The sequence below is a fragment of the Myodes glareolus genome, chromosome 21, assembly GCF_982192425.1.
Source record: "Myodes glareolus chromosome 21, mMyoGla1.1, whole genome shotgun sequence".
In the NCBI taxonomy this organism is placed as follows: domain Eukaryota; kingdom Metazoa; phylum Chordata; class Mammalia; order Rodentia; family Cricetidae; genus Myodes; species Myodes glareolus.
This window is the reverse complement of record NC_142046.1, coordinates 10,695,677-10,717,627: the sequence shown is the minus strand read 5'-3', so window position 1 is coordinate 10,717,627 and position 21,951 is coordinate 10,695,677. Positions and strand designations below refer to the sequence as shown.

The 21,951-nt window shown below is 46.3% G+C and overlaps 1 protein-coding gene across 2 annotated transcripts in view; it reads left to right on the top strand.

Moving 5' to 3' along the window:
• Positions 1-5,486: 5,486 nt before the first annotated feature.
• LOC125398996 (protein CutA homolog) overlaps positions 5,487-21,951 on the top strand; it is a 21,988-nt gene continuing 5,523 nt past the window's right edge. The window contains exons 1-6 of one of the 2 annotated variants that reach the window (XM_048432209.3): positions 5,508-5,647; positions 5,740-5,855; positions 14,393-14,538; positions 16,380-16,439; positions 17,768-17,813; positions 18,047-18,096. In XM_048432209.3, coding sequence (XP_048288166.3) covers positions 5,638-5,647; positions 5,740-5,855; positions 14,393-14,538; positions 16,380-16,439; positions 17,768-17,813; positions 18,047-18,096 — 428 coding nt within the window. In that variant the 5' untranslated portion in view covers positions 5,508-5,637. Of the gene's footprint in view, positions 5,648-5,739; positions 5,856-14,392; positions 14,539-16,379; positions 16,440-17,767; positions 17,814-18,046; positions 18,097-21,951 lie in introns of both variants that reach the window. The other variant, XM_048432210.3, reaches the window with a different exon arrangement.

Sequence of the window (21,951 nt, the reverse complement as noted above, 5' to 3'; positions counted from 1 at the left end):
TCCAGAGGATGGACACTGCATTCGTCTTTGGAGTGGAGGTCCAGACAGTAGAGGGGCTGGCCTCAGACTCTGAAGGCCGTTTGCAACCAAGCCAAATGCACCTACACAGGTGGGAACCAACAACGGTCAAGGACAATCCATATCCGTTTCATGAAAGCATGAGAAAAAGTTCGGAAATCGCTGCTGTCTTGAGAAGTACGACATTACTGGAGGAGGAAAAACCATTAAAAGCTAGGCGACAGCTGTGCTGGCGAATCTTATGTCAACCAGACACACAGCTCAGAGTTATCTGAAAGGAGGGAACCTCAGTTGAGAAACTGATCCAGTTGTAGGGCATTTTCTTAATTAGTAATTGATAAGGGAGGGCTTAACCCATTGTGTGTGGGGCCATCCCCTGGGCTGGTGGTCATGAATTCTATAAGGAAGCAGGCAGAGCAAGCCACGAGGAACAAGCCAGTAAACAGCGCTTTCCATGGCGTCTGCTTCAGTTCCTGCCTCCAGGATCCTGCCCTGTTTGAGTTCCTGTCCTCACTTTCTTCAATAATAAACCACATTATGGAAATATAAACAAATAAACCCTTTTCTCCCCTACTTGCTTTTTGGTCATGGCATTTTGTTGAGACAATAGAAACCCTAACTAAGATAACAACCAACTATTTCAAGCAGTTGGAAAGTTCAGAGTTGTGGACTTCATCTGGTCCTCAGCCAAGGAAATGAGCCTGATTGGGAAGCATTGCTTCCTGTACTTTTAAGGAAAGAGACAAAATTCCAGAAAGCTTAGAAAAGACCAAGGATGTGATATCCCTCTGTGTGAGTGCATGTCAGGCACTCAGGTGAAAAAAATAAAATTCTGTAGTTTTACAAAGACCTTAGTTGCACTTGTCTTTTGAAAAGAAGAAACCACCATTTTCCTGTTTTATGACTTACTCACCCAGAAGTATCAATAACCATTGCCTTCTTTCTGGATTACTTCATGATTGTTGTAGTCTTGAAGCCTAGACTAACTGGCAGAGAAAAATCTTGAATTAAAGGTGCTGGTGATTTTGGACAAAACTACCAGTAATCCAAACTCTCCTTTGCTTACTCTAATGTTGATATTATGTGTTTTTTCCTCACTTCCTCCCAGAGGCTTGTTTTCTGTAGCTGTTGAATCATATTTTTGAAGCATCCAGGAATTATTACACCAAGAAGACATTAGATCACTTTTCTCACTGCACTGGAAGAAAAAAATAGCTCACTTAAGAAACATAGCAGCTGGGCTGGAGAGATGGCTCAGCGGTTAAGAGCACTGACTGCTCTTCCAGAGGACCCGGGTTCAATTCCCAGCACCCACATGGCAGCTCACAACTATCTGAAAATCCAGTTCCAGGACATCTGACACCTTCACACTAATGTACATAAAATAAAGTTAAATAAACCATGAAAAATATTAAAAAAAATAGCAGCTGCTAGGCAGTGGGAGCACACACTTTTAAACCAGTACTCAGGAGGCAGAGACAGGCAGATCTCCATAAGTTGGAGGTCAGCCTGGTCTACAGAGTGAATTCCAGACAGCAAGGATTGTTATACAGAGAAATCCTGTCTTGAAAACCACAAAAATCCAATAATAACAAATAAACAGACACAGGGGCCTTACATTACGTTTAGTAGTTGTAAAAGAAGTATAAATGACACATAGCCAACCATTATTAAAGCTTGGTAGAAACTGTAGGAGTATTCTGTAAATTGCCGCACATTTCACTAGAGCTGATGAGGCCTGAAAAAGAATCTGTTAAACTGATGGGTTAAAAGTAACATTAAGAAAAGTGAAAACAGCAAACCAAGAGTCTATCCATAGATGAGAAGACCAGTCCTTATAAGCAAAGATTAAAGATAACTCTGAGAAAATTGAAATCTGTGTATGCCAGTCCTCAGCCCTCCCTCACTGGCTGTAATTGATAGGGATCCTGTGCCTATGAGATGGCTCAGCAGGTAAAGGCACTTGCTGTCAAACTGATCAGTGTTGTAGAATATTAGTTGAAGATGTGTTCATTTGTTTATGCTGTGGAACATTTATTTAATGATGCAAACATGTGTTGCATTCTTTTATGTTGCATTTGTTTAGCTCTGTGAAGCTGTGTTACTGTGCCTGTCTAAAACACCTGATGGTCTAATAAAGAGCTGAATGGACAATAACAAGGCAGGAGAAAGAATAGGAGGGGTTGGCAGGCAGAGAGAATAAATAGAAGGAGAAGAAAGATTGAAGAAAAGGATAAGAAGGAAGACTTCAGGGGCCAGCCACCCAGCTACACAGCCAGCCGCAGACTAAGAGTGAAAGTAAGATATACAGTGTAAGAAAAGGAAAAAGTCCAGAAACAAAAGGTAGATGGGATAATTTAAGAAAAGCTGGCTACCACAAGCCAAACTCTGTGTATATTTATTTGGTAACTGGGTGGCAGGCCCCCAAAAGAGTAAAAGAGCAAAGAATAAAAAACAACCAACTACAGATCTGAGTTCCATTGCCCATGGTGGGAAGGAAAGACTCCACAAGTTGTCATATGGATGCCAGACTGGTGTGGGAGTGCTGGCACTCAGACACACACCCCTTCCATACACCAATAAAAAAATGTAATAAAAGATTGCAGTGGATTTCTAAATAACCTATAAAGACATAGAAGAGAACTTATAAAACAGAGAGACCGGAAGCAAATGAAGTAGGAAATGGAGAGGGGTGCAGGATCCGAGTCTGAGGCAATGTCTGACATGGGCCCAGAAGGGAGACGCAGGATTTCATAAGGAGGAGAAGTGGGAGGATTGATCGGAATAAAAGACCTCTGGAGGTGCTGCTTGTAATTCCAGGCCATGGCGTTAAGACTGAGAGTTTGTGTCTCAAGATACTGCCAAAGCCATTCATGCACAATTGGACTTTGGGATCTAACTTGAGAATTGACTATGAAGAGAGCAGAAGCTCAGAGGCTGGTGGTCTCTCCCTTGCTGTTACACCCACACCAATCACACGCCATCAGAGGCTGATGGTCTCCCCCCACCATTACACCCACACCAGTCACACACCATCAGAGGCTGGTTGTCTCTCCCCTGCTGTCCAGCTATCAGCATCACTAGCACCGCTACCATCACACCCACACCAGTCACACGCCATACCATCCAGTCCATTGAGCAGGTGGTGAGCAACAACATCTCAGGAAAAGAACTGAGTTAAGTGGTCATTATCAATGCCCATTTTCATTAATGTAATATGCTGTGGGATGTCTTTCTGTATGCTATGAATTGTGTTATTCTCATTGGTTGATAAATAAAGCTGCTTTGGCCTATGACAAGGCAGGATATAGCCAGATGGGAAATCCAAGCAGAGATATAGAAGGATGGAGACTGGGAGACGCCATCCAGCTGCCCAAGGAACAACATGCCAGCAACTGGTAAGGCCAGAACCAGGTGGCAATGCTTAGATTAATAGAAATGGGTTAATTTAAATGTAAGAGCTAGCTAGTAATAAGCCTGAGCCTTCAGTTGAACATTTATAAATAATATTAAGTTTCAGAGTGGTTATTTGGGAATTGGTGGGCAAGAGAGAAACCTCCAATTACAGTAATAGGTATGAAGGACTATATTATAGTCCTGATTTACCTCAGTAGGCTTATGAAGGTTTTTTTAGGGACCTTCAGTCTTACTTTTTTCTAACTATATATTTTATACAGATAACTAAGTTTTTCAGTTACAAGTAGAAACAGGTAGTTGGAAAGAATAACTGCTTTTGAAATTGTATCTTGGTTATATGTTTTGTAAATTATTCAATATTAATCTTTTGTTCTTCATATCTATGAAGAAAGTACGAACCTCGCCTTACTCTGCTCATCTCAGGTTAGGTAATTTGCCTGAATGTGCAGCTAACAATTTAACTCATTTTAGCTATTGCTTTCGCTAGGAAACCAGGGCTTTAGCGGTAGATAGTTAACCACTAGCTAATGTTAAACCCCTGAAGGCTGTGAACTGCTCTCATGGACCAGATATGGTTAATGGTATGTTTTTCTGCACAGTCTGAAACAATTTTTGGTTTGTTTTCCATATTCCCTCATTTTTGTTTGAGAGTTTGTTACATTAAACAAAATTTACCAGTTTATTTTTTAACTTATTGTTTGACTATTTATTGTATGTGTCTGTGGGTGTGAGTGTGTGTCACAACAACTGTGTGGGGGGCAGAGGGACTCCCTTTCCATCATCTGGGTTCTGGGATTGAACTCAGTTCATCAGGTTTGGTGACAAGCACCATTACTCTGGCTCAAAACTCGCCAGTTCAAGTGTATATTTTGTTGAACACTCCCTCCCCCAAGAGTAATCTAGATATGAATCAGTTCCTTAAGCAGTCTATTTTGGTCCCTGTATATCTAAGCTCTTTCCCTGGGCCGGGAGATGCCAAGTTAGGATAGTTCACACTGAAAAGCACAGCTCGGCAGACGAGTGCACTTGCTGCCAAGCTTGGTTCCTAGGACAAACCACCTGGTTGACCAGAGAGAACAGACTCACGCAGAGTTGTCCTCTGACTTGCATAGGTGCAGCGGGGCACCTGTGCCAGAACCGCACAGATACACCACAGAAGGACATGGACAAAATGTGGTAACGTTCTTTTAAAAAGATCCAAAGAACAAAAGGAATATATATTTTTAGATTTGTTCATTTTTAAGTGTGTAAGTGTGAGTGGTGCCATGGAGGTCAGAAGAGGGTGTCGGGTCCCCTGGAACTGCAGTTATGGGCGGTTGAGAGCTGATATGTGGGTTCTGAGAGTTGAACCCATGCCCTCTGGAAGAGCAATAAATGCTCTTGAGCACTTAGCTGTTCCTCCAACCTCAGAACAAAATAATTTTTTAAAAAGTTGGAAAGCGTAGCAACTGAAGACTCTGCAGGACAGTGCTCACTCACCCCCCCCCCCACGTCTTACTGCTTTTCTCCTGTCTGTGCCCTCTCTGAGTGTGTCTGATGTGTAAATAGGATGGTGCTGGGCTTAATCCTAGGAATGGACAACTGGCTTGGGAAGGGAGGGATTAGTTCACTGAGGAGAGAATTAGGCAGCAAAAGTTAAGGTACAGGTAAGGAGAGAGGGAGGGAGGGACAGGGAGGAAGGGAAGGACATGTGACAGAGAGGCAGTTCTGTGTGTACCTCATTTGTTTGTCTTTGTGGGTGGCTTTGGCCAGTTGACAGAAGGGTTTTATCTGTGTTTTGCTTCTTCGTGTGCTGTGGTTTGTGAAGGTTTTGTTTCCTAAGAAAGGTTTGTCTTTATCTGTATATCTATGATTTTATGTTTTGCTTGAAGAGAAAGAAAAGCAGCATTCTTTTTGCCGGAGGAGAAGCTCTGGAAAATAAGCTCAAAGAAGTGAGACCAGTGGGGGAGAAAGCCCGCGTTCCCTCCAGGCCAGTCTTCTGGCCAGCCTGGCTGGGAGGGGCAGAGTGGACGTTGTCCTGGAAAAAGGTATGTGGGGGTGGAGGAGGCTACAGTTAGGGCCCTGGGTTCCGCCTACAGCTGACACCCTACCTAGGCTGCAGACCACAGTTACTGCCTACTGCTATATCCCCAGCAAGGGCACCATGGACAAGCAGGAGTCACGGTGCCCTCCGCCGGGCCCCCTCAGGCTATTTGTCCTTACATGCCTCCTGGTGAGTGCCACCAAAACAGTCCTGAAGCCTCTGCCTGCGGCTGAGGGGGAAGAAATGCAGGAAAGGTATTTCTCTCTCCACTGCTCTTATAGATTTGAGCTGTGAGCAGCTTGTGGGAGGAGAATTGAGATCCTTGGAAGTCCTCAATGTCCTGGAAGCTGTCTGGTGCCTCATGGTTACCAGCCCCCTTTCATGTCTGCCCTGTGGGGTAAGTGGGGCTGTCTTCTGTGAGGGAAGGACACATGAGAATGTCTGGGACATCCTCTCCTAAGCCCTTTGCTAGGATCTTTGGCTGCCGCGCTGACCATCGTGCTCTACTGCCTTTTCTCGGGCTGCTTTCTCATCTCCGAAATGCCCTAGAAAGTTAATGTCAGACGTACAGCAAATGGTGGGGAGGACAGGACAGGACTGGAGGAGAGGCTCAAGCCCAAGGTTCGCACCATCCCGGTGTGCGCATTTGGAGGGATTGCTCCCCTTCTCTAGACATTATTTCCTCATTTGCAAAAACTGCTGTAAATCTCTTGGAGGATTCTTGTTTGTTTTGTTTAAGTTCTGAGTTTGTAGCTAGGAAAACACAGAAACTGAATGTAGTGTTGATGTCAAGGTATTTACAGATTCCTTTAAAGTAGGTTGGTTAAAAGGTTAAATCACTGATTTCGATGAGGCTTCCTCTGCCTCACCACAAGCTTGCGAAGCCTCTTAAAGGTCAGGCAGAAACTCCAGGACACTGAGGAAGAAGCCCAGTGTGGCGGCGCGCTCCTGTTATCCCACCACCCAGGAGGCTGAGGTGCAGGGGTCCCTGCAAGTTTGAGGTTTACCTGGTCTACATAATGAGTTCAGTCCATCCACGGCTACAGAGCAGGACCCTGTCTCAACAAAAAGAGAATGGCTGGATCGAATAGGAAATAACTGAACAGATGCATAACATATTTCCTATAAGTATAAAATTAGCAATGGTGCATAGTAAAGACACAAAAGATATAAAGTATCCAAACTTTATTGTGTAGAGACATCTCTTTAAAACAAGTTTGGGAAGGTGCCTTAGTAGGACGCTGGCCATGAACCTTGTTGGGATGCCCTGCACCTATGTAAAGAAGAGCCAGGCACAGCAGCACACATCTGGGACCTCAGCACTAGGAATGCTGGAGACAGGTAGACCCCTGGAGCAGTTTGACCAGCAAACCTAGCTGAATCATTGAGCTCTAGGTTCAGTGAGAGACCCTCTCTCAAAACCAAACTGGACCCTGGACAAAGAACTACCGGCAACTGAGGAATTCTGAGAGCAGGAAAACTAGTCTTCCCTAACTGGCTATCCATTACCAAGTGGTCAGTCCTGAAATTATCTATTGATCAGTCTGTCTATCTATCTGTCTATCTGTCTGCCCACCCGCCCGCCTGTCTGTCCGTCCGTTCATCCATCCATCCATAACACTAGATAGATTGAACAGGTTGTATTTATATATTTATGTGTTTATATATATGTGTGTAATAATAACAAAGAAAAGGAGGGGAAATGGGAGGGGTTGGAGGGAGGAAAGGGAAGGGGAATGACATAATTATATTTTAGTTTTCAAAGAATAATTTTTTTTTTTGAGACAGGGTTTCTCTGTAGCTTTGGAGCCTGTCCTAGAACTAGCTCTTGTAGACCAGCCTGGTCTTGAACTCACAGAGATCCGCCTGCCTCTGCCTCCTGAGTGCTGAGATTAAAGGTGTGCGCCACCACCGCCCGACAAGAATAATTTTTTTAAAAGGTAGAAGATGCCCTACTCTGACCTCTGGCCTTCACAAGCGCAGTGCATCTGCACATATATGCTTGTGTGCCCACACAACACACAAATTATAGCCAGGGCTTTTCCCATTGAATTGAATGGTGACTTTGACAGTGGCGAGTATAGCTGCCTTCAACTACAGTAAATGTTTCTGTCAGGGAATGTGATCCTTTCCACCCATCAATTTTGCGTTCATTCACTTTCTAAACTGCCATCCACTATTGGGTCCACCCTGACCTTTTGTGCTTACGACACTCTGTTAGTGTCCATGAAAATTTTCACTATCTGGAGTGCTAAGGTTCTTGTCCAATGGGGTAGGCCATAGCAACTGCAGTGTGATGGCAGTTCTGATCCCTACCTGCTAGATGAGAATAGTGTTCCCTCCCAGTCGTGAGTCAGAATTGTCTTCAGACATTGCTAAGTCCCCTGGAGGACAGAAATCACCCTGACTTGAGTTTGGGCCCCTGCCTCTAGTTACTTTGAGCTGAGGACTGCCTTAGGTAACACGGGATGGTCTCTTGCCTCTTAGTATTTTGGCTGTGAGCTCACCTCCAGCTCCCAGGGCAGTTAGTGTGAGTTTGTATCCCCACCACGCCTGCTGGCTGAAATGCCCCAGATCTTAGCTGTTTCAGCAGAGGGACAGGCAGTCTGCCTCCTTCCTTTCCAGTAACATTAGCATCTTGATTCCTTTTTTTTGTGGGTCAATCTCCCCTGATAAGTGCTCCTTTTGCTTACAGTTGTACTCAGGCCTCATGTTAGGGACCTCGAGGGTCACAGTCTCTGCCCTAGCTGCCACTGAGGTGTCAATCAAAACAGCCAAATAGTGAAAAGATTGAGCTGCACTGGGAAGAGAATGAAGACCCAGGATCCCCTAAGTCCCTTCTCACTGCGATCGGATCTGCACACCAAGACTGTCCAGGTCAGGGTGACTCACTCACTACTGACCCGTCATCATCTAGGGTCTGGTCTCCAACAAGGTGATTCAACAAACTGTCAGCAGTACATGAAATCTGTTTCTGGGAGGCGTCAAGTACAGTCTTTTTCTTCTCCTAGCATGAGCATCCTGGGCAGAAGGCTAATTCTCGAGCCTTGGGTCCACTGTTTCAACAATTGTATGGTTCGATTGAGGAATCTATGTACTGTAGCAAGGCCAGTAATACTTAGAGTGTGTGGTTCCCAAGCCTTGCTTCCTTCACCAAGTTAGCTAATCTTGACACCGCCATCTGACTTGCATACTGATAGTTCATTTTACTAGCCTGCAAGTATTTATTCAGGGCCATGTGCCAAGAGGTGAACTGGGGCTATGGCCATAAAGCACAGCCTTTTCCTTGTGTTAGGGATCCCAGGCTGTGCGTCTCTTCTTATGAGAACCCGGGCACCTCCCAGTCAGGCAGCGGTGTGGAGGAATTCCCCATCTCCACCTCTGGCACTTCCGGGTTAGGCAGCACGGGGTGGGGTGGGTTTCCCTCTGGCACTTCCGAGTTAGGCAGCACGGAGTAGCGGGGGTGGGGTGGGTTCCCCTCTGGCACTTCCGAGTTAGGCAGCACGGGGTAAGGAATTCCCCATCTCCACCTCTGGCACTTCCGAGTCAGGCAGCACGGGGTGGGGGGGTTCCCATCTACACTTCTGGCACCTCTGAGTTAGGCAGCACGGAGTAGGGGAGTCCCCATCTCCACCTCTGGCACCTCAGAGTCAGGCAGCACGGGGCGGGAGGGTCACCTCAGAGTCAGGCAGCACGGGGCGGGAGGGTCCCATCTCCAGCTCCTTAGTGAGGCTGACTGAAGGGGAGGAAGTACCTTGTACTTCGTCAGAAGCCATAAGCTATTAGCAGTATTGACAAGATCCAAATCCCTCCCTCTAGTGCTTTTATTTTTACCCTGTAAACTAAACGAGTTTTCATTAAAGAAGCACGGCGATAGCACCTTGAAAAGGCTGGTTCATTTTTGCTTCCTGGCTATGGGGTCAGGTCCGAGGGGTAGGATGCTCAGTTGAAATGGAGGTACTAGTGGAAGCCGTAGGAGGCAAGAAGAATTCAACCAAAACATTAACATCCAACTCAGGGCATTAAAAACATTGCCTGGGGGCTGGAGGGACAGTTCAGTGGTTAAGAGCACTGGTTGTTCTTGCAGAGGACCTGGGTTTGGTTACCAGTGCCCACGTGATAATTCACAACCATCTGTAACTCCAGTTCCAGGGGGATCTTCTGGCCTTTGCAGGCATCAGACATGCACACGGTACCCGGACATACATGCAGGCAAAACACCCATTGTTGCTGGCTTTTTTTACTCTTTGGAGTCCACCATCCTGCTCCCAAATAAACAGAAATTTATTCTTACTTATGAATGACTGGCTTTAGTTTGTCTTGTTTCTAGCCAGCTTCTCTAGTTTAAATTATCCCATTTCTCGTTAACTATGTTTTACCTCTGGGCTTTTTATCTTTATTCTTATCTCTTTCTTTCCTTCTTACTCCAGGGCTGGCTGTGTGACTGGGTGTCTGGTCCCTGGTGCCCTCCTCTCCTTCGCTTTTTCTCTCTTCTTGTTCCTTGCTTTCTCCCCACCCCCAGCCTAGATTTTTCCTCCTCTTTATTCTCTCTGCCCACCAGCCCTGCCTATCCTTCTCCTGACTCGCTATTGGCTCTTCAGCTTTTTATTAGACCAATCAGGTGTTTTAGACAGGTAAAGAATCACAGCTTCACAGAGTTAAACAAATGCAATACAAAAGAATGCAACATATTTTTGCATCGTTAAACAGATGTTCCACAGCACAAACAAATTCAACACATCTTAAACTAATATTCCATCACAGCTCACACATATGGAAAATGTTTTTAAGAAAGTAAAATAACAGCAAAACACGATTCAGGGCCTGTCAAGAGCTAGCGTCAGAAGCCATGTGATAATAGAACATGGAGGGAGGACAGAGGTGCTCTAGAAGAAAGCCATGAGTCCGGGCTGGGAGACAGGAGGGGCAGCCTTGCTCAGTCTGGGTGGGTCACAGCCTGACTCCTAGGCAGCCTGTGTCCTTTGAATGACTCTATAATGATGCTGGAATGGAAGGTACTTCAGTTTTTTCCTCTCAAACGTCTTGCCATGAAGATAATAAGAAAATGACAACTCAGCCGTTTTCTCCCACAGTTGCTGACGCGTTGCTCAGGATCTGAGCCAGTGACTTTCTAAACAGATTGTTTTCTGGCCAGTCTCCACTCCTCATCTGCCCATTCTTCTGCTCTGATGGCCACACTGTCACCCCCTACTTCAAACCCCCACTGCACCTGCACCTGACTCCAGATGCACATGTCCCAGTTTGACCCCTTTCTTCGTCATTCCTTCCCTTCATAGTTCATTACCTCCTGATTTCCTCCTTACCCATAGTAACAGGGCACTTCATACCCCTTGAGGTGGTTTAGTGCCTTAGTGCCCCCATCAATAATCTGACTTACTATTTCAGATATGATTCAAATGGAGTTTTGGTTTAAATGTTTGCCCACAGGCTCATGTAAAAGCTGAATACTTGGTCCCCAGCTTGTGGTATGGTTTGAAGGGACATAGACTCTCTGGAGAAAGTAGGTCATTGGAGGTGGGCCTTGATGCTTAGGATTTGGTTTCTCCAGTCTCTGCTTCCTGGTATGGCAAAATGTGAACAACCAGCTTCCACACATTGCTTCACCATGATGGGCTACCATTTGTGTGTGTGTGTGTGTGTGTGTGTGTGTGTGTGTGTCCCTGCATGTGTTTGTGCGACTGCACACACAGCTGTGAAAGTCAGTGTTGAGTGCCTTCCACTGTTGCTCTCTACTTATTTGAGGTAGGGTCTCTCACTGCACCTGGAGCTGATTGCCTGGCTAGACCCTGTCCAGTGGGCCCCTGTGAGTCTCTCATCTGCCTCCTAGCACTGAGACTACAAGCGTGTGCTGTCCTGCCCAGAGTTTTGCCTGGGTGCTGGGCATCCAAGCTCAAGTCTTCATGCTTGCCCAGCCAGCACATTAGCCAGTGAGCATCTCCCTAGCCTGACTGGATTCCCTTAAACCAAGTCCAAATCAATTTTGCCTCTGTTAATTTGCTTCTTGTCAGGTATCCGGTGGGAACAACGTCAAGACAGACTAGCATGGGAAATTGGGGTGAGAAGCAGCCTGTTGGTGTTCTGAGCTCCATTGTTTGCTACGCCTCTGGGAGTGATTTGTGGGAGGAGTCTGAAATGGTTTGGAGTTGTGGGCTAGAGAACCCCTGGACTGCTGTAAACAGAGCCTGTGGATCACTGTGGTGGCCGTTGAGAGGACCAGAATGACTGTAAATGTGGGTGGCAAGGACTGTGCTTCTGTGGTTTCAGAGTGGAACAAGGATTCTACTGGGATAAGCAGAGAAGCTCTTTGACCTGAAGTTCAGTGTGGAGCCAGCAAGGGGAAAGCAGCTGAACTTGTTAAGCTATTGGCCCTTAGGAGAAATGAAGCTGCTGGTCATTAGGAAAGGGGCCTTAAGGGCAAAATCCTGCCCGTGGAAAACTTCATTGCAAATTCATTTGAAAAGAGAGTGCCCGGCTGGAACAGGCTGCCCAGGGTAGTGGTTTTCCAGGTTTAACCTTAAAGGCACACAGAGCACACTGCATCTGTGGTCTCAGTGGGACAGGCTACATCTGAGCTGGCAATGGAACTTGGATACTGGCATTATTGACATGTAAAGGGCAAGAGTTACAGGGTCATGAGGCTTCCACAAAGCTGCGAGGCCAGGAAACACATTATCAGGGTCAGCTTCCACGGGTAGGGCTCCTAAGTAGGCTGGCTATGTGGCTGGGAAGGTGGTGCCTTGGTCTCAGTGGCGACCACAAGGACATTGGGCATGCCAGAAATACGGCACATTTACTGAGGAAAGCTGTAGGCACTGGTGGAGCTGACCCAAGACATAGCACACAGCACCTGTGACAGAGTTGGAGGGGCGGGACTAACCACGCCCACTGCAGTACAGAACTGTTCCCTGCAGGGTCTGTGTCTGCCCCAGCAGGGTCTGTGTCTGTCCCAGCAGAGTCTGTGTCTGCCCTGCTGCTTCTGTGTCTGCCCCACTGGATCTGTGCCTGCCCCACTGGGTCTGTGTCTGCCCTGCTGGGTCTGTGTCTGCCTTGTTGCTCATGCGTTTGGCTCAGTTTTCCACACTGAGCCCCTATTCTTCCCTTTGGGAACAAGAATGCTCGCATTAGTGTATTGCATGCATTTTGAATTATAGGGGCACCCAGACAGGAGACAGTCTTGAGTCTCTTGACTTTGAACTTCTATAAAACTGTAAGGCTCTGAGGACTTTTTAAGATAAACTGAATATAATGAATGTTTGCGTTGTGAGGTCACTATGAACTGACGGGGGCAGGTATAGAATATACTGGGATGATGATTATGAAATGCCTCTGGTGGGCTCATGCGTTTGAACATGTTTCCTAGTTGATTGTGTGACTTCGGACACGGTGAAACTTTCAGGTAGAGGCTGTTTACTGGAGGAAATTGGCTGCTAGGAATGGGCCTTGGGATTTAGCGCCCAGCCAGCCTCTGTCTTCTTGACAAGAAATAGAGACCTCAGGCCACAACTCTGCCTCTTGCCCTGCTTCCCCAGCCACAGACACCACAGTGTAAGCCAAGTTGCTTCTCGTCATGACAACGAGAAAAGTAACCAATATATATAGAGAGAGCACCCTCTCAACAAAGCCTGCTTGTGCTCCGCCCCCAAGGAGAATCTACTTCTTGGTCACTCTAAGGCTTAGCCCCAGTAGCGTGTGTTGCATGATTTTAAAACTGGTATGTTCGCACTCCAAGCATGCGCCACACCTGGAACGGTTAGATGAATGCAAGTGAAATTATTCACTAAAGCATTAGAAGAGATAGATGAGTGCTTACCATTAAAAATAATCTTCACAGATGCTAACGCTTCAGTGAGTGGCAGCCGCAAGTACCTGCAGTGACAGTTTCGTGCAATAGAAACGGATTTGAAATCATCCAGACTTGAGTACAAATTCCGGCTTCAACATTTAAAGCTATGGTTTAAGAAAGTTTTTTTTGCCTTATTGATTTGTGGTCCTCTATTTTTTTTCCCTTAGCTACAAAACGCAGAGGAAAACATCTAGGCATGCGTACTTTGTGTATGTGTTGGTAAACTTGTGTGTATGGGTGCCAGAGGCCAACCTTGGGGTATCATTTTTCAGGAGCCATTCATCTTGTTATTTATTTATTCAGTGTGTACGAGTGTTTTGCTTGCACCATGTGTGTGCCTGTTCCCTGGGAGCCAGAAGAGGATATCAGATGCCCTGGAACTTGGGTTGTGAGCCACCATGTGGGTGTTGGGAATTGAATTCAAGTCCTCTGGAGAGATGACTCAGCAGTTAAGAGCAGCTGCCTGCTCTTCCAAAGGTCCTGAGTTCAATTCCCAGCAATCACATGGTGGCTCACAACCATCTGTAACGAGATCTTGTGCCCTCTTGAGGAAATGATCTGGTCAGTTGTCCTCATCAACTTAGACCATGGAACTCAATATGGACAAGTCCAACAGAACCACCATATACGGGCTGCCCAAGCATGCTTTCAGCATTGCCAGGGCATAATTTTCCATATTTCCAATTTTTCCTCTGAAACAGCATTCAGTGCTCTTAACCTTGGCTTATTTATTTATTTTTTTTGTTGGGGGTGGGTGGGTAGGGTCTACCATTGCTCTAAAACTTGCTGAATAGGTGCCAGGAATTATGCTGGTCATCTCGTTAGCCCCAGGGATCTGCCAGTCTCTGCATCTTCAGTGCTCAGATTACAAGCATGGGCCACCAAATTCAGGGTGGCATGTGGCAACCTCATTTAACTGAGCTGGTTTCCCCGGACCTGGGCATGAACACTCTAAGTGGTAAAACAAAATACAGACCTCAGGAATTATTTTGTGAATGGGGATGACGAGATGATTCCAGTCTGGTGGAGCCAGGAGTCACCGACCTGTGCTTTTCTTTTGTACCATACAGATCCTGGCGGTCATCCTGACGTATCCTCTGCTCAGGACCTTTACCCTCTGGCTCCACTCCTCCCTCACCAGGAACCACATCTCTGGCACTTACTCCGTTGTTTTTGTCAACTGTCCCAATGAGCAAATTGCCAAAGATGTTGCCAGGTATAGTGCAGGGCTAGGTGATGCCCCTACGTGAGCGGGAAGCTACCAGGGTGCTCCTAGGGGCCACGTTGTGCCCTTCTCTTGCTTTTGGCAACCCTTTCTGTCCAAAGATGAACTCCATGGTTTCTGCTTGGGGTGGGATGAGGAACCCATTGGATGACCCAGGGCTGATCCTCCTGCTGATGATTCCTGCTAGGGAATGTTAACTCATTGATGGGACAGAAGAGGTGTGACACCCTAGAGATGGGTGGCTTATTGGAGGTCTTAAAGGAACTGTGAAGGCCTCCATGGGGGACAATTTAACCACTCCCCAATTGCTAGTCCAACTCTTTTTCTCACCCCCTTATCTCAATTCCCGAGGTCTCATGATAAGTAAGAAAGAAGAGGGCTCAAGGGACGAGCAGGGAGAGCAGCCCCTCCTTGGAACAGGGGAGGAAATCTATGACCGGACCCGGGAGTAGGGTTCCGATAAGGCGTTTGTCAGAAACCTTTAAAACAAAAACAAGCAAACAAGCACCAACCAAACAAGGGTATCTATCACGTGGCAGTGGAGGGCAAGCATGCTGACCCCCTCTCCCGTCCTTTCCTTTTGAAGTCACTAATGCCACCCTGGGGTCCCACCCTCCTAACCTCACTAATCACCCTCTCCAAACTCATTAACATGATTCGTGGGGTTAGTTCTCAGCACAGGAATTCCGGGGACGCACTCAAACCCTAGCATTCTGCCTCTGTGCCCCAGCATTCCTGACATTACGTGTAAAACACTGCCCTTCCATCCCCATAGCCCTAAAGCTGAACTAGCGATAGCACCATTTCCAGCATCCAGAATCCAGCGTCTCATCTGAATCTGAATCCAGTGAGATTCAGCACACCAGGAGCAAACCGACTTCACCAGCTTGTGAAGTCAAACAAGCTGCCTGTTTCTAGAGGACAATGGTGAAGCAGGCATTTCCAAGTGGATAAATAAGCAAGTAGTAAGGAATAGCTGGTCCCCAGTGGCTTGGGGTCATCACTGCTGTGAGAAAACATCATGGCCAAAAAGCAAGTTGGGAGCAAAGGGTTTAGTTGGCTTATGCTTGCACATCCCTGTTCATCATTGGAGGAAGCAGGACAGGAACTCAAGCAGGGCAGGAACCTGGAGGCAGGAGCTGATGCAGAGGCCATGGAGGGGTCCTCTTACTGACTTGCTCATTGTGGCTTGCTCAACTTGCTTTCTCATAGAACCCAGGACCACTAGTCCAGGGGTGGTACCACCCATAATGGGCTGGGCCTGCCCCTATCAATCGTTAATTCAGAAAGTGCACCACAGTTTGCCTACAGCCCATCTTATGGATGCATTTTCTCAACTGAGTGTTCCCAGGTGACTATAGCTTGTGTCAAAGTAGCCAGGACACCATGCAAGTGTAAAATTCTATAGCACCTTAACTCTGAAGGCTCAGGATAAATTCCTGGATACAGTGTGGTGGGGAAGGACTAGGTCTAGGCAGTCCAGCCTCCACAGCTTTGCTGGGCTCAACTTAACCACACTGTGCTGGTAGCGCTGCAGTTTTGGGTCTCGGTACTAACTTAGCCCCGGCAGCTCCCCTAGCATTGCCTAAGTGAAGACTGGCAGCTGCAGTTTCCACATTTTTACTTCATTAATTACTTGCCAAGGTCTTCACCTACAGTTTCATTAAGAATTAAGTTTCCAACATAAGAATTCTCAGGGCATATGTAGAGTATAGCAGGGGAGGGACACCCTAAATGATTCTTTACTTAGACTCAGATAGTCACAGTGATTCCCATCCCTTCTCTTAAAACCTCGGACTTGCTCCAGTGATCACCCCCTCTCCTTGCTCTAGGGCCATATTGGATAAGAAGTTGGCCACTTCTGTGAACATCTTGCCTAAGACGTCGTCACTGTGAGTTTTGCCAAGGCCGGGGAGGGGACTGGAAATGCTAAGATTGGTTCCTAGACGACAGAGATAGCAGGGGGCAAATGTGAGCCGTCAGAGAATGTTTCAAAGGCGTTTAATCAACACTACACAGTTGACTTACATCCAGAGATTTTGTTTGTTATCAGTTTATATCTCCCAAGGAAGGCAAAAATATGTTGTGTATAGAGAAAGGAGAGAAAAGGCACGCTGTTTGCTCAACTGCTCACATCGTCTGAGCATGGCTACTTAACTTGGCTTAATTTTTGATCTCTGAGCCTCAGCCTAGGCCTGTTGAATTAGCCTCTCTGAGGCTGAGGCCTAAGTTTCTGAATCTTTAAAATGTTCTCTAGAGGCTTATGCATGTAGCTCAGGGCAGAGTACCTGCTTGCCTAACATGCACACGGCCTGCGGTTTGCTCTCCAACATAACAAAAAAGGAAGCGGCAAGAAAAGATGGAGGGGAGGGTTGATGGAGGGAAGAATAAAGGAAAGGAAAAAGGAAGGGAGTAAGGAAGGACGTAAGGAAGGAAGGAAGTAAAGAAGGAAGGAAGGAAAGAAGGCAGGAAGGCAGGCAGGAAGGCAGGAAGACAGGCAGGAAGGAAGGAAGGAAAGAAGGAAGAAAGGAAGGAAGGAAGAAAGGAAGGAAGGAAGGAAGGAGACCTCATGAAATCTGAGTTAGGAAACTATCTTCAATAGATAACCTTCAGGAATGCACTGGTAGGTGCTGAATGTATTTGTTAGAATGATTGGACAGACTGACCTGTGGGGTCTTGGCCAACTCTAGACTTCTTTTATGGGTTTGTAGTTAGGGTTCCTATTGCTGCGAAGAAACACTAGGACCAAGAAGCAAGTTGAAGAAGAAAGGGTTTATTTGGTTTATACTTCCACGTCACTGTCAACGAAGTCAGGACAGGAACTCAAGCAGGGCAGGCACCTGGAGGCAGGAGCTCATGTAGGCCATGGAGGGTGCTGCTTACTGACTTGCTCCCCATGGCTTGGTTGCTCAGCCTGCTTTCTTATAGAACCAGGACCTCCAGCCCAGGGATAGCACTACCCGCAATGGGCTGGGCCCTCTCGTATCAGTCCCTAATTAAGAAAATTCTCTACAGGCTGCCTGCAGCCCAGTCTCGTGGAGGCATTTTCTCAGCTGAGGCTCCCTCCTCTCTCATGACTCTAGCTTGTGCCAGCACAATGGGTTTGAGGAAGATTGTAGCGACTTCTCTTCAGTAGTCAGAATTACCTACTTGGGCAGGTTTGACAATTTGCCAGGCTCCTCTTGGGACTGTTACAATTTGATTTTGTTCTCTTCTCTAGGTACTTTTGGAAGGGAGAAATAGAAGAATCCACTGAGATCTTGTTGGTAAGTGAGGATGGGGCAGAGGAGGTCTTAATAGGACAATGAGTGACATCAGGACCATTTCCAAATTTGAATTAGTGATGAGGCTGGGGTGTAGCTCCGTGACGACATCTTAAATGCACATCAATCAATCAGTCGTGATGATTGCCCCACCTGGGGCTGGTGACCTGGGAGGGATGGAGGGTTGAGCTGGCCTCCAGGTCCTAAGTTGCTGATTAATTTTCTTCCTGTCACAGCTAATAAAGACAAAGACTTCCAAGGTCTCCAGGCTGTCCACCTACGTGAGGTAAGGTTTCTTACTCACGAACCACAGGACTAGGTCTGGATATTCTGGACACTGTGTGAATGAATGTGGGAAAAGGGAGAGCTGGGTTTAGCAACCGTCTCCTTGAGACTCCGTGTCCTCTTTGTCTCAGGTTCTCCACCTGGACGATGGAGAGCAGAACGAGACAGTTTACACTGGTGGCTTCAAAATATTGCTCTCAGGGCCTTTTCATGCTTTAGAAAGATTATTCACGAAAGCTCCATGGGTCAATTTCTAGCTTGTTCCCAGTAACGCAGTCGCAAAGCCCACTTTGAGTCTCAGCGGTTGACAGCAGTGACTCACAAAGTGAGGTCTCGTTACCTCTGAGGTCTCCAAAACTTTGATGAAGTCCATGAAATGAACGTTTTCAGTCATAAGTGCCAAGGATTTTGAAAACTGTTTTTAGCTTACTTTAAAATACAACCATTATATAGTAGTAGTAACACAAATATCTTTTTTTTTTTAAAAAAAAAAAAAACTGGGTTTCTCTGTAGCTTTGGAGCATGTCCTGGAACTTGCTCTTGTAGACCAGGCTGGTCTCAAACTCTCAGAGCTTCACCTGCCTCTGCTTCTTGAGTGCTGGAATTAAAGGCATGTGCCACCACTACCTGGTGCACAAATATCATGTTCCTATGAAGAGTACTCATCCTTTTTCAAAACCAAGAAGTTAGTGAGAAAATGGCGTCATTTCTCATTTTGCAAATTGTGACTTAATAAGATAGCTGTTAGGGACAGTTTTAAGTTTACCATGACAAATTCAAGGTTTCAAAATTTAGATTTTTTTCCTTGCAAACAATTCTCTCATTGGCAGCAAGGACTTTGTCCCCTTCTACCTCTAGCATTGGATACGGGATCCTGTGTCACTTCAGACCTACTGAATGGAACTGCATCCCAAGAATCATATCTAGTGATTCTTGTCCACGTTACCACTGAAGCATTGGTCTAACCTGTTGCCTCAGTGCTGGCCATGTGTTAGACCACTTGGAGATATTTTCCAAATGTCCAACATAAGCACTACCTCATGGATCTCAACTTGGTTTGTCTGCGAGAGGACCAAATGATTCACTATTATTATTGTTATTATTTTATTTTCTCATACATTACATCCCAACCTTATTTCCCCTCCTTCCAGTCCCTCTTCCTACCCTTCCTTTCCTCCAGATCTTCTCTTCCTCCTCTGTTTCCCTTCAAAAAAAAAAGAAAGAAAAGAAAAGAGCAGGCCTCTCAGAGATATCAACCAAACATGATATAACAAGTTACAAGAAGACTAGGCACAAACCCTCATATCAAGGTTGGACAAGGCAACCCAGGAGGAGGAAGAAGGGTCCCAAGTGTAGGCAAAAGAGTCAGAGACACGTGGTATTTGACATTAACACCTAAAAAAAAAAAAAAAACCGTCACAGACACCCACTTTCCTGCTGTTAGGAGTCCTACAAGAACACCAAGCTATACAAACACAAAGTATATGCAGAGGACCTAGCACAGACCCATACAGAGTTCATGTTTGTTGCTTCAGTCTCTGTGAGCCCCTATGAACCCTGGTTAGTTGATTCTGTGGTGTCCTCAATCCCTTTGGCGCCTGCAATCCTCCCTCCCCCTCCTCTGCGGAGTTCCCTGAGCTCTGCCTCGTGTTTGGCTGTGGGTGTGCATCTGCTCCCATTCATGCATGCTGAATGAAGACCCTGATGACTGGGCTAGGGACCCGCCTTTGAGTATAGGAGAATATCATTAGGAGTCATTTCATTGACCTTGTTCGACTTTTTTTGTGGCATGCAGGGTTGGGGGAGCAGTCATGCTTGGTTCTATCCTGGATCTAGATAGGTTCAATCCTATGTCTAGGATGTCCTGCCTCCGGTTCCTGGCCATCCAGGCAGTGTCTGGTGTGGGCTCCCTTTTGTGGCATGGTCCTCAAGTTGGACCAACCTTTACTCCAACACATCTTGCAGGCAGTGTGGATTGTAGGTCAAGTGTGGGGTTCTTTTTTTTTTTTTTAAAGGTTTATTTATTATGTACACAGTGTTCAACTTCCATGTATGCCTGCAGGCCAGAAGAGGACACCAGATCTCATTACAGATGGTTGTGAGCCACCATGGGTTGCTGGGTTTCCGGAATCAGGACCTCCGGAAAAGCAGTCAGTGCTCTTAACCTCTGAACCATCTCTCCAGCCCCCAAGTGTGGGGTTCTTAAGGAGCATCCCAGGTGGACTGATGTGTGCCCTTGCTCTGCATGGTAAAAATCCTCTCCTCACATCTTAGGGAAACTAGGATTTTGTGGCTATAGAGCTGTAAGCCGAGTCTCAATTCTAACTTCAGAGAAGACCTTTTTGTTACCACATCAGCAGAGGCGAGGGAATAAGGCAGTTTGGCTGAGCCGAACCATAAGCTGTGAGGGGACAGCTTCTGGGTCAGGAGAACTCCAGATTCTATTTCTTATGTTGAAGTCTGGCTTCCTACTTGATAGTTGCACCATAATGCTTGTTTTTTTTTTTTAAAGATTTATTTATTAAGCATACAATGTACTGCTGGCAAGGAAAGCACCAGGTCTCATTACATTACAGATGGCTGTGAGCCACCATGTGGTTGCTGGGAATTGAACTCGGGACCTCTGGAAGAGCAGCTAGTGCACTTACCCTCTGAGCCATCCCTCCAGTCCCCCATAATGCTTGTTTTAGTAGATGTATATTTTTTGCCTCATCTGTCTATCTATAAAATGGGTATCAAACTACCAGGCTGCTATACATATTAGACTATATGCAGTATACTTATGAAGTGTTTCAACAGTTCATCTTACTGCTAAGGTGTCTGAGTCTTTGAATTCTGTATGTCTCTTTATAAAAGAAGATTCTGGCCTTGGTGACCATGAAAGAAGCTTATCAAACTGACAATCAATCCTACTTATAAAACACTGTGATTAGTTAACCATGTTAGTTCATGAGAACTTCCCAATGACTCTACTTTGATCAGAAAGTAAGTGAAGAATTATTTCATTCATCTGACACATGAGAGACTGACGGGAAGATACCTGACACTGGGCCAGGTGAATTAAGCAAAGAGGCAGGTGACTGAGCCAGGCTTTCAGTAAGGGCCCCCTGGGGAAAGGTCAGGGATTATTTGACCTTGAGGCTCAAGAGAGGGGATTTTGGTTGATCAGCAGGAACAGTGAAGATTTTCTAGGTAGGACGGAATACACAGGCTTTGGGGAGGGGCAGGAAGACGCAGCGCTGTGTGCGCAGGGAGGCGAAGAGTAGTGAACAGGAGTGTGTGCAATGCTGGCACTAGCTAAGGGCTCGGCACACCCTGTCCCAGCTGCTTCTCAGCAATCCAGCCAAAAAGGTGTTTTTATCTCTTTCTGTGGAGACATTCAGAGAAATTAAATGACTTGTCCACAGTCACAGACACAGGGCAGACAGGAATCCCAGCTGGGAACGCTTGGAGCACAGCAGGAAGTGCAACAGCAGCTGGGGAGGCTGGGATGGGAGCCGCATAGACTAGCTCCAGCCACTTGGTTCAGTTCACATTTGGGCGCCACCTGTAATGTGAGCCACACGAATATATATATATATATATATATATATATATATATATATATAATCAATTTATTAAGGGATGCACTGGGGGAACAGACTCACAGATACAGGACAAGGTATAATGAGTTGCAGAGTCCTTCCGTTTAGCCCAGGGAAGCTGGGGATCGATCACATGCGGCCACTTCATGCCACCTGACCCGGTCTTCACCACCAAAATAGAGAGCAGGACCCTTCTCTCTCTCCTAATAAGTGGTCATGTCCACAGAGAAGAAGCCATGCCATAAGGCTGGTACCCTAAAGATATTGGTGAA